The sequence below is a fragment of the Ursus arctos genome, unplaced genomic scaffold (assembly GCF_023065955.2).
Source record: "Ursus arctos isolate Adak ecotype North America unplaced genomic scaffold, UrsArc2.0 scaffold_39, whole genome shotgun sequence".
Lineage (NCBI taxonomy): Eukaryota > Metazoa > Chordata > Mammalia > Carnivora > Ursidae > Ursus > Ursus arctos.
In genome coordinates, this window is record NW_026623055.1 from 1,215,445 (window position 1) to 1,228,659 (window position 13,215).

Here is a 13,215-nt window from a genome sequence, read left to right on the forward strand (position 1 = left end):
AGGGTCGATGGAGGGAGGTGGGTGGTGGATGGGCTAAATGGGTGATGAGTGTTAAGGAGGGCACTTGTTGTGATGAGCACTGGGTGTTATACATAAGCGATGAATCCCTAAATTCTACACTGAAACCAATTTTACCATGAAAAAAAAAATGCAAAACAAAAACAAAAATCAACAAACAAAAAATAAATAAAACAAATGACCTCTGAAGTCACAGTGGCATACATGAATTTTAAATACGTATTTCTTCATAAAGAAGAACATTTAAAGAGCTACATTTAATATAATTATAATTGAACTACATTTTAGAAAAGGCACAAATCTAGAGGTGCTAAAAACGTCAGTGATGGAGAGGAGGTGGAGGAAGGAGCAGGAGGATGAATATGCAAGAACAGTATTTATGGTGGTGTCCCTCTTGTACCGAACTGTTATGGTGGCTGCACCACACTGCTGCGTTTTCACACCTCAGTAAACTCTACAGCACAGTGACAACACCTTAGTGCACATGAAGTCATCTAGGAAGTCTGGGGTCCATGATGGAGTGGACAATGTGACGTTATCCCATTTGCTGCTCTACAAAATAGGAAGCCACCTCACTGAAAAGGTGACTCAAAGGGCTGATGACTTGTGGGATTTTGAAAAGAAGGGGAGCCTGTACATCCAGAGATAAAAGAAACTGTACATGAGCTCCTTTCTCCAGTTGATGGAGCTGTGTCTGATGGAGTGGTCAGTAATATGATCCTTCTGAGCCTTGCCTGAATTGAACAATGAAGTAAATGGTCGCAGGTGGTAGGAGCCAGCATTCTCCCTTCAGAAACAGAAGTTCGTGTTTTGTGTAAGTCTTAGCGTCTCCATAACGAATGTGGTGTTTGGACACACCCTTGTGGTTCTTGTTATGACAGCAAGTTATCCTTCAGCTACAACAATAGAAATCTTTGAAAAATAAAGTTTTATTACTTATAAGATATGGAAATTACACAGCACACCTGGGTCCACAGACCAAGTTCATGGGTCAAGAAAGAGTGAGCCTGTGCCCTCCCCACCAGGAGTGTGGACGGAGACTCAGCTGACAGAGGAAGGAGCTGGGGGTGAGAAACAGACAAAAACACACAGAAAGACAAAGACAGACCAACTTTTTTGGGTACTACTCTGAAAGTCATAGGGATAGATGCACTGGGGCCTTTGTCCTTTCGCTCCTTGCACTAAAGATGGGTTCTGACACTCACCTCACCCTGTGGAGAAGCATTGGCACAGTGGAGACAACTAGAGACAGTCCTCAGTTGGAGGAGGGCCACAGCATGGGATCCTGAGTGTGGCCATGAGGCTCCATCCTAAGGAAGACCCAGTTGTGGCCCATCCTCCATGGGGAGTGGGTAGGGGACCCACAGTGCTGGAAGCAGTCTCCTGTCCCCTCATCTCAGTCAGGGGAACCCAGGACTGGGGCAACAGGGACACTGTAAGCCTGTCTCTGGGGTCCATGGGGTGATGGCAGTTGGGAATGCAGTGTCTGCTTGAGTCTGGGCCCAGGGCCCACCTGCCTTGACTCCTGGAAGCCCAGAGCTCACGTGGGTCCTCCCAGGCCACTCATGATGACAGACACCAAGAAGACAAAGTGGAGGTAAGAGCAGTGACCAGAATGCAGTGCTCCTTCCCCAAAGGCTGAAGGAGATGAGAGAGAGCCTGCAGCGCCACCTCCCTATGGCTGGAGGTCCTGGGCATGTGCAGGTCGGTTGAGAAGTTTGGGTTCTTCTCTATCCCCACTTCTTCACAATGCTCACTGTCCCTGGCATTTCAGCCTGACCTTGAATGCTCCACCCTCATGCACCCTCATGACCTGTCCTGAGCTCACCCTTGTGTGTAAAGGTCTGTAATCATCACCACCAAACACATCTTCCCTGTTCTCAGACCTCCCTGAACCTCTGTTTATATGGCAAAGATGGATCACCCAGCTCACCACACGGTATCCTGAGCAGTAGGTAGGACATCACTAACACATGCTGCAGGAATGATGATGGGACTGAACATGGGAGCCAGCCTGGACTGAACGACTCTGTTTCCAGGATTCCTCTCACCCATTATGGACACAGGGATGGTGCCCAGGGTGCGTCCCAGGATCCTGTCCCTCCTACGTGTCCATACACACATTCGGGACTGCTCACCACACCTGGACACCAGTCTCAAGACGTGGTCACTGCTTGCTGCCACATAAGGTCAAGGTCCACCATTTCTGAACTTGGAATTCAGTATTTTTACTTGTTTTTCAGATCTTCTATTCTTTTACAAAAAGAGAAGCATCTCATTATCTAATGCTCCACTGCAGTAAACAGCAGCACCATCTGATGGGTCAGTCAAAGCAGAAACCCCCAGTTCGCACTATCCTCTTCCTCCTTTTCTCCCCAAGTTCCTTCTGCTCCACAGTCCTGAGCATCTCCTGTGAGCACAGCCTGCATCCCCGCCTCCTGTTTTTCTGTCTCAGTTGTTCCTTCCTGACCACATAAGTTCTTCAGTCCTGCTCTGTTGTGTCCACCCTTCTGTTCCCCTGTGCACACTATCACCAGATGGTTTCCTCCACTCTGTGAAACTGCCATATTCCTTCATGGTTTGAGCATCTTCACACCCTGTTTTGATTTTCTCTTCTATAAGCCCATGTGGAGAACACAGTAACTCTTCTCCTGAGACACACTTGTAAGACCCTTCAGAGGAGGAGCTCCCAAAATGTCCCAAGGGGTGGGATAATCTAACTTTTTTATATGATTTATGTTTTGTAGACATTCCGATTCTCACAGGAGTATTTATTTCTTCATGACTTTCCCCTCTATGTTATAAGCCTCTAAAATCACAGACAGCGTATTCACATTCTTTAAATCAGACCCAACATGGTGCTTCCCACACCTGTTCCCTCCACCCCATCCTGGGTCCCTTTCAGAGCAGGTCCTGCTCTCAGCCTCCTCTGTCCTCAGGTGCCCTCTAAAGCTCCTGAATCACTGATCAGGTGGGGGCAGAGAGAGTCTGTAAAGGGGTACACATTTGCATAAAGAGTACTTTTATTTGCATAGGGACAGTATGGAGGATAAGACAAGCTTGAGACAGCCTGGCTCCACTGTGGGGAGCAAGGGCTGTATCACCATGGCCTGGACTCCACTCCTTTTCCTATTCCTCTCTCTCTACTCAGGTAGGGACATCATCTGACATCTTGGGATCTTCCCAGATATTATTTGCCCCTAAGACTGAGAAACTCCCAGTGTAAATGCGCCATCACCCATGATGTCTGTGTTTGTAGGTTCCCTGTTCCAGCCTGTGCTGACCCAGTTGCCTCCCTCTCTGCATCTCTGGGATCATCAGCTAGACCCACCTGCACCCTGAGCAGTGGCTTCAATGTTGGCAGCTATACCGTATTCTGGTACCAGCAGCAGCCAGGGATCCCTCCCCGGTATCTCCTGAGCTTCTACTCAGACTCAGATAAGCACCAGGGCCCTGGGGTCCCCAGCCGCTTCTCTGGATCCAAAGATGCCTCCACCAATGCAGGGCTTCTGCTCATCTCTGGGCTGCAGCCTGAGGACGAGGTTGACTATTACAGCCTTGTTGGGCATAGTTGTGTTTCTCACAGTGACACAGGCAGAAGGGGAAGTAGAACAAAAACCTTGACCTGCTGTGAATGGGACCCAGGAGGGGGTGGAGGGAGTAGTTGTGGGAACAACGACAAGAAGCCTCTTCCAGGCTCTAGAATCCTTCTCTGTCAATTTCCCATCAATGAAATTTTAGTCTTAGGCAAAATTGTAGCAAAAAAAAAAAAAAAGAAGAAGAAGAGGAAGAAAATGAAGAAGGAGAAGAAGAAGAAGAAGAAGAAGAAGAAGAAGAAGAAGAAGAAGAAGAAGAAGAAGAAGAAACAACAAGCAAAATCACAGCAAAACTGAACTTATGCTCAGTGAAAGACAGAAAAATGTCTACTAGCTTTCTTGTTCAGATCAAGGCACAATCCCAGCAGGTGGACAGGCCTGTAGACATGGCTTCTGCTCCTGAAACCACAGAGAGACCTTTCCTCCCTGCCTCATCTGAGAGGTTGGCTGAGGTGCCCTGTGCTCCTGTTATGAGGCAGGAAGATGGTAAATGCAGGTCTGGGGGAGGTGAAGGCCCGGAGCCGGCCTGGATCACTGTTGTGGTGTCTGTGTCTTCCATTGTCACATCAAGGAGACAGGGGTTAGGCATGGGGGACATTTGCTACCTGAGGCCAGCAAAACTATTTTAGAGGCTGGGGAGGGGGGAGGGGGAAGGTTCCAGAATTCCTAGGAAATGACTGAGTCTTATATGTGACTTTCCTACAGCTGATACATCTCAACTCATATGAACTCCCATGGGTGGATTTCCAGAGCCCACGGGAAGTGACATGTGCCCTCCTCTCCTTTTCTGCCCTGTAAGAGCTTTTATGCATGCAGGATGTCAGCCAGAGTTGTGGAGTATCAAAAAACCCCTAATATGTGCAACAACACTCCCTCTGAAGCTCTCAATAGGGTCCCAATGTAGAGGTCAACTTCATCACAAAGACTGCAGAAGCATTGTAGGTTATCATGGTCTCTGGTAACAAGGTCTCCCAGGCAAAGCCCCTAAGTCTGTGACCTAGGACAGCAGTGATGGATCTGCAGGAATCCCAGGTCAATCTTCCTGCTCTTGGTTTGTCAACATGACCTCCTCATTCACCCCTGGCCTGCAGCCTGAGGATGAGACTGACTCCCATCATCAAAGAGCTGAGCACAGCCCCAGTGCCACCAAGAGCTACCCTTCCACAGGAAAGTAAAAAAAAAAAATCTGCCCCCCATGCTCCACCACTCTCTGACCCATTCCCCACCCCACATCCCCGTCCTTGCCTGTGTCTTGCACCAGCTCTGCTTCTCTGGTGTCACTTCTGCTACAGAAACCAGAGGACTCCACATACTTGCTTCAGTCTATCTTATGGGTTCCATGAAAATAACCTGCTTTTGGGGTGCTTGGGTGGCTCAGTCAGTTAAGCATCGCCTTCAGGTCAGGTCATGATCTTGGGATCCTGAGGTTGAGCCCTGCCTTGGGCTCTCTTCTCAGTGGTGAGCCTGCTTATTCCTCTCCCTCTGCCTGCCACTCTGCCTACTAGAGCTCTCTCTCTCAAATAAATAAATAAAATCTTAAAAAAGAATATAACCTACTTTCTTACTGTGTCCCAGTCCAAACAGACTCACTTTGTCTCAAGAAGCAAAAGTATCCCCACACTTGTTGGGTGGGCATGGTAAGGAAAGCAATAATATGGGACTATGACCTGAGAGACCCAAGTCCTCTCTGCCAAGCACCCTACATGTCCCCCGATCCTGTCTCAGGATTTGTTGATCATTTCCAGGCTCTGAAATTGCAAATCTGTGTTCCTCTGTCTCTTTCAGTGGTGCCCTGGGGATCATGGGAATGCCCAGTGACAGGATAGGACCCTTCCCCTTTGAGGACAGGGCCCTCAGACAAGCACACTTCCCCCAGTTTAATCCCAGAGTTCACATACATTTCTTTCTCAGTTTCTTTGGTTGGGATGATGTTAAATAAATCTATTCATGCAAGTCTAGATCCTGTAAACCCAAACCCCATTATCAGATAAACTTTTTATTATAGGGGAATTTCTAGATAGTTCTATTTTTCTAAGTGATGATTCATGGAGCCCTCAACAAATTTATCAGACCCTGTGCAGGTGGGTCAAGGTCACAAGGGTCCTACAGTTCAGAAGTGGAAGGAGGACCTCTAATTCAGAAGAGGTTCCACTTATAAAAAATGATTTTTATACCAATTGTTTTACTAAAAACAATGACAAAATTCCACTAAAATATGTTAAATATATTAGAGAAGCAACAGAAAATAAGGAATTTCCAGGCTTACAAGGGCAAATGGAAACCAAGAGAGGTAAGAATGAGCAGAAGACACATTTCCCCAACATGTTATAGTCTCAAGACCAATACAGACATCAAATGTCAAGTCCTGTACAAGGTGGGCTGGAGTAACATAGCAGGAGAACCTTACAGCAACAAGAGCAAAAGCACAATTTGACACCCTCTAAAAGGAGCCCATGTCCTATTAATTACAGATATGTACATGGGGGAACTCTGGTGAAGATAGTCTTAATCTTAAGCACCAGTTCCAGCTAATCATGGAGCTGTTAATGGCCCCAGTACAGGGATGAATAAATCCAAATGCCAGGTAATTCTGAAAATCTGGTAACATAATCACTGTGCAATACATTCTGTGTTTAGCTTTCTGGAGTTCATTAATGACCTGGAAAAAATTAATGTCACAGTCCCAATCTTGGTGTAGGAGACCTACTCATTCCATGCACCTGGGCAGTACCATCAGAAAAATCCATCCGCAATCAGGATGGCCCAAAAGAGCTTTGGTGATGTCAGGGGGGTTTTGAGGTCAGCAGGTGGCACTGTGTTACATAATTGACCAAGTATTGTCCTCAGTGAAGTGAGACTTTTTGTACATGGGGTCCCCAGAAACCACATGAATACTCACCACTGACTCACACCCCTGCATCAAGTTTCATCCTCCATCGTCATGAGTTCTCATCCTGGCCTAGGTCCAGGAAGGGATAGATGGATGGTCAAACACAGGGACAGATTTGTATGAAGATACATGACTTAGGAGGGCAAATGGCCATAGGATCAGTGACACCTGTGGATAGGAGTGTCCGATTTCTAAATACTTGTCCTCAGCAAGCAGAGCCTGGGGGTTTCAGCATGGCCAGGATTTCTCTGCCCTTCACAAATCTCAATCCTTAGATAAGGTGTTTCATGAGGACACTAGTGAAAAGATTTTGAGGGCATGAACACGCAGAGACAGCAGATGTGAGGTAAGTAATATGCACAGTATGTCAGCTACCCCAGTTAGGGAGAGAGCCCCTGAGCCCTCAGCACTGATTCCCTGACAGTCTGGGAGAAAAAGGTGGAGTCACTGCACACATTGCCTTGGGATTCACTGCTGTCCTTACCCAGGGCAGGAGGAGTATACATGTCCTTTAGGGATTGAAAGTGCAGCCCAAGGAAAGCTCTTGGCTATATCAAGCAGCATCACCACGGGACACCTGGGCAGCTTCTGTCTGTTCTCATTGTGAAGGGCTCCTGGTGCCCTGGTTCTCCTTCATTCAGCTTCCCCCTTCTCCCATCCAGTGCTGGCTCCCACTTGCCCCCTAAACAGTCAGTCCTCAGGGACAGTAATTCAGTAATGCAGTCACATGAGAATGAGTGGGACAATCAGCAGGGTTGTCTCAGGGCTCCCTCTAGTGGTCAGGGATCCTTCTGGAAACTACAGCATCCCTGCTTATTCCTGATGAAATAGAGAAGACATGCAGCTTCCTTTATCTGCAATATCCATAGATAGTATTTATGACTATTCTGTTACTTCTCATTTGCTTCATTATTTTGTAGTGGGATTAGAACGGATACATACATCTTCAGATTTTTCAATTATCCTTTCTAATTCTTCTCTTTTCCCTTAAGTTTTAGGTCTTCTTCATCTTAAAATTTCCTCATATATTTACACATTAACTACTTTTTCAGAAATAACTTAATTGAATAGATATAATTGAATTTAATATAAATATTTATGGCTGATGTCATTTAAGTCCCTGAACACAGATGATAATAAAGGGAAAAAATGTGCAAATTTCATTAAACAATTTACTAACAATTCAGAAATGAGCATTCAATCACCTTTTTATTGAATAATGGGACATACTCCAATTTTGTGGCATCTCTTTCACCTATTACTCTAGAAATTGCATGTTGCTCCCAAATCCACCATCACATCCACAGCCACCCTTCTAGTTCTTTCTGCCCCACAGCGACTGCACAAGGAAAGGGTGTTATAAAGCTCCAGGATGTTCACACAAATGTTTTCAGACAGTCGTTCTTACTTCAGAGTAAGAAGCACATGTTTTCTTTTCTTGATTTTTATGTGTGTGAACTTTGGATAAATCTCATATTTAATGTTAGTATGGTTCATTTGCCCCTGAAAATGTTCACTTACAGAAGGGAGGAGGGTGGGGGATGAGGTGACTGGGTGAAGGGTATTAAGGAGGGCATGGGTTGGGTGTTACATGCAACTAATGAATCGTTGAACTCTACAACAAAAAATTATGATATACTATATGTTGGTTAACTGAACATAATGGAAAAAAAAGGCTCCCATTGGAGGAGCCTGATGTGGGGCTCGATCCCAGTACACTGGGATCACGCCCTAAGCCGAAGGCAGACGCTTAACAACTGAGCCACCCAGGCGCCCCAGGTCTGGGAATATTTTTTAAAAAATCATATAAATTGATTGGAAATACTTCTTCACATTAGGCCATGTTAAAATAAGAAAGGATTTGTAGAATGCTCAACTGTCAGATTGCCGAGGAAACCTGTACTAGAAATCAGACCATGGATATGTATGTATAGACGGGGACCTGGTGAGCTGCAGAAACCAGCTGGGCTCTCAGGGCTTTGGGCCTTGTGAGATGTGTGGCCTGCGACCAGCAGGGGGTGCTGTGGGACGGAACTGTGGCCCTTCCTCAGAGGCTCAGGGAGGAGTTTTCACTCAGTGAAGCCTGGGACTGGAGACTGGGTCTTGTGCTCCCTGATGGGGACTCAGCAGCTGTGTCCTCTCAGCCCTGGAAGAGTCCCCTGAGCAGGGAGCTGTGTGTGGCTCTCCCCAGGGATGAAGCCAACTGCTATTCTCCTCAGTGTGGGGTGTGGGCTGAGCTCCAGCACCAGGGATCAGGGAGGGGCTGGGCAGTCACTGGGTGGAGCCCGTTTGCATGGACAGCCCCTCCTGGGGCAGAGGGTGGAGGAGAAAAGGAGGCCTGGGGCAGCCCAGCTCACTGTGGGGACCAGTGTCTGTGTCACCATGGCCTGGACTCCAGTCCTTCTTGTTTTTCTTTCTCATGGCACAATTAGGGACAGGCCTCAGGGACATAAGACAGCCCTACAGCTGGTGTCCGCTCCGCTGTCCCATAGTCTGAGAAACTTTACACTTCTCCCTGCCCATCACCCATGAGTGTCTGTGTTTGCAGGTCACCTCTCCCAGCCTGTGCTGACCCAGCTGCACTCCATCTCTGCATCTCTGGAAGCAACTGATAGACTCGCCTGCACCCTGAGCAGTGGCTTCAACGTTGGGGGATACTGTATCATCAGATACGAGCAGAAGCCAGGGAGCTCTTCCTGGAGTCTCCTATGCTATGAATCAAACTCAGATAAGCACCAGGGTTCTGGGTTCCCAGCTGCTTCTCTGGATCCAAAGATGCTCGGCCAATGCAGGGCATCTGCTCACTTCTGGGCTGCAGCCTGAGGACAAGGCTGACTCTGACTGCAATATTTGGCATGGCAGCTGTTATATGGACAATGTCCTCCAGAACCTTGGGGAAGTGAGACTCTCTGCAAGCTGCAGTAGTCCCTGCACTGCCTGGTACCAAGGCTACTCCAGGTGACATCTGTTGTCTTCAGTCAACTTCGCTTCCTAGGACCTTTGTATGTGCAAATGTCCTCTTATTTACTTTACAGAGATCATTTGCTCCACTGCTAATATCTTCTTATATAGATCTCACTATCTCCATAGCAATAAATTGGGTCTTAGGGCAAAGTACCACTTCAGGGAGATTATAGACAGGATGGCTCCCCCCCCACCCCGAGGCCAGAGGAAGCACATATCTGTAGCTCCAAGGATGTTGAGCAACAGATCCTTCTCTCAAGTAAGATGTGATTGTGTGCGTGACCTCCCTGTGTGCACTGGACACCCAGCATCAGGCTCCCTCATCACTAAAGCAGTTTCTGTAAGAGCCTTGTTTCTTCTTCATCTCAAGGTGATCTGAGGCTCAGGCCACAATGCTGACAAGGCTGTGAATACTCAGGGTCTGGGACATATACAGGAAAAGAAAAGAAGTTCCAATTCCACAAGTCGTTGAGGTAGGATCACGGAGATACAGGGGAGCTGTGTCCGCACTCCACTGTTGCAGGAAGCTGACTCTGGGGTCACCTCTCCCAGCTTGGGCCCTTCCCTTTCCGTGTCTATTTGCTCAAGTAAATGGCTGATGTGGTGTCTGGAAATGGTGGCTAGGAGCACCTCATCTGTTCCATTTTCCATCCCCTAGCAGCACCATGTGGCCCTTGGTTCACCCTAATCAACAGTGCAGGACTCTGGATGCATAAAACCCAATCACTTTATGTTCTGCAGAGACATGTCCTGGGTACTTTCTGAGGCTGGGATTTCATTACCTTCATGTAACAATGAGAGTTAACAAAGGTAGTCTGTTGGTGACTCCAAAGTCTCTCTCAGGTGTCCTGACCCAAGCAGGCCATAACCACCCTCTGTCCCTCCCCCAGTGACTCATTCCCTGGAGATCTCTATGTTTCATCAACACCAATTCCAGTGTTGGCCTTACACCTCCTATGAGCACCTGAGGCTCCTCCTACTGATGTTCTATCCCTGTCATGCCTGCCATGAGGCATCTCTGGAGATGCTACTCCTGGAGCACAGCCCTGTATCAATCCCATTGGCCCTGCCCTCTGTCCTCTGCTTCTCCTCAGGCTCATAAGAGGGGGGAGAGCTGGAAGCCTTGCCAAGGCCATCCCTGCAATGTCCCCAGGAAAGGCAGACGAGTGGGGACAACACAGAACCTTGTGAGGTTTGCATTTGCACCGGGGATGCAGTGAAGGAAAATGCTCCTCCTGAATGTGGAGGTAAATGATAAATGTGGAGATTTGACCATTTGGGGTGGGGAATCACCTTCCCTCATTGTGGACAGCTTGTGTGGTTGGAAGTGCCCCTGAGCGTGTGTTGACGGGATCATATCACATGGCACAGAAACTCTGCACCTCAGGAATGCCCCAGGACTTTGTTGAAAGCTCTCTTTGATCATTATGATTGTGGATATCATGTGAGTCCTGGAGGCCACAATAATCATGGCTGGAGTCAATTGTCATCACACGACGTGCAGTTCAGGAGATCTTGTGGTAGTGGAGAGCTCGTGCACCATCACTGAAGGGGTTTCTCTGGGCACTAAATGCAAGCTGCAGCTCTTGGTTGTCTGAGATCTGCCAACAGATCTCATGGGGACTGTCATCATGTGGAGACCCTGTCCTGTGCATTCTGGCAGTGGCAGTTTTCTCATCAGGAGGAGCCTTCTTTCCTTCACAGTCATTTCCCCTGGACAGAGGGACACGGGGGGGATGACACAGGCTGGTGTCTCATGAAGATACCCCTGACGTGATTCCTCAGCTGTGGGGTTCAAGAGAATGGAACAGTCCTTTGGGGTCTCTATACTCCTTGTTCCAGAGACAAGGGGTCAGAGAAGTGGGTCAGATTTCCCCTTGAACTTGAGATAGGTCTTCCAAAATGTTGCTCCAGAAATCGCTTTCTGGGTGGTAGAAGACCTTCTCTGCTGGGATTTAGAATGCAGGCAACACATCTTGCAATTACAACTTGCAAATTACAGTTACAAATGACACAGCCATCTCTTTTATGAGTTCAGCAAGTTTCTGGGATGATGTGAGAGTTGAGTTAGTTCTCTAGAGTGGGGAATTTGGGGTCATTGTGCTAAGGCCTACAGGTGCTTATTGTCTGTGGGAATGTCCTGAATCACACAGACTACCAGAGGAGTGCCCCTGTCAGATCACAGAAACAGCAAAGATATGGCAGACTACCTTTTGGGGGTGAGGGGCTCCATTAGGAACCTGGTTCTGACCTCCAGAATGGTGCTGAAATTATGTCAAAATCTGAGGCTGAACCCAGATGGGAGACGCACAATGCAGGGAAAGAACTCTGAAAAACAGTATGTCCTGTCTAGTGGCCACGATGAGGCAGACCCGCCAGGGCTCCTTACATCATAGCCAACAAGAAACTGGGCACAGCATAAGCACAACCATCATCAAAAAGCAAGCACATCGTATTATTTATTTCATATTATTGTTTTCTGTGAAACCCAAGCCTCCCGATTCCACGTGGAGTGGACTAACATCAGTAATCTCAACCTGACCACGCTGCTTGTGCACAGGCATGCCTCTCCCTGTTTGCGGAATGGCAGTGGCCAGGACAGATGCAGAGTCCACAGAAGCTTCCCAGGTGCCTGCAAATGGGTGGGTGACCAGTAGGGGGAGACATGGCTCCCCTGGAGTCACTTGGGGGAGTTCCTTTCAGGCAGCTACTGCTAACACCAAGTCATTCTAGAGAGCGCTGGTCCCTGACACAATGCTCAGGCCTCAGCCACTGTGTCCCCAATGGTACAACAGAGTCCCCGTTACCCACACACCTGTGGTTTGACCCAGCAGCTGCTTCCTCCCGAAATCTCCCCACAGAGCAACTTCAGTTTCTCTGTCCACACACCGTGCTCAGGTTCCTTGTCATAGCTCAGAGAGGGGCAAAGCCAGATAAAGATGGGGGCAAATTTACATGACAGTCTCCTCCCCTTGGGCAGTAAGATGGTTAAGAGAGGTCTGGCCCAGCCCAGCCTCAGCTCTAGGACCTCTGGGACTGTGTCACCATGGCCTGGACCCCTCTCCTCCTCATGATCCTCTCTCACTGCACAGGTAGGGACAAGCTCTGGAAGAGCAGGGAAGCCCCCCAAGCTGTGTGAGCCACCCTGATCTAATCCCTTATCAGCTGCCACGTGCCCCAGATCCATTAGCAATGTGTGACTTTGTTGCAGGTTCCCTGTCGCAGCCTGTGCTGACCCAGCCGCCCTCCCTCTCTGCATCTCTGGGATCATCCACCAGACTCACCTGTGCCCTGAGCAGTGGCTTCCGTGTTGGCAGCTATACCATATACTGGTACCAGCAGAAGCCAGGGAGCCCTCCCCGGTATCTCTTGTACTATTACTCAGACTCAAGCACACAGTTGGTACCTGGGGTCCCCAGCCGCTTCTCGGGCTCCAAAGATGACTCAGCCAATGCAGGGCTTCTGCTCATCTCCGGGCTGCAGGCTGAGGACGAGGCTGACTATTACTGTCTTATTTGGGATGGCAGCTCTAGTGCTTACACAGTGCTGCAGACCCATGAGGAAGTGAGACAAAAACCTCTCTATACTCTCATGCTTGGTGCCGTCACTCCTGGTTAGGTCTTGGATGGAGTCTGTCTCAGGGGGTGACTTCTGTTGTTAGATCTCAGACAAGCCCCTGGTTTTCCTTGAACTAGTAGAATTGACAATGCCTTATCTCTTTTGTCAGTTCAACTTTCATATTGCCAC

The 13,215-nt window shown here is 48.2% G+C and overlaps 1 pseudogene and 1 gene segment (V, D, J or C); both read left to right on the forward strand.

Annotated features, from left to right (window-relative positions):
• Positions 1-3,123: 3,123 nt before the first annotated feature.
• LOC125282393 (immunoglobulin lambda variable 5-45-like) lies at positions 3,124-9,327 on the forward strand (annotated as a pseudogene).
• Positions 9,328-12,514: 3,187 nt separating this feature from the next.
• LOC125282394 (immunoglobulin lambda variable 5-37-like) lies at positions 12,515-13,086 on the forward strand. The segment is given in 2 exon segments: positions 12,515-12,560; positions 12,680-13,086. Coding segments are annotated over 2 exon segments (453 nt in total).
• The last annotated feature ends 129 nt before the right edge of the window (positions 13,087-13,215 follow it).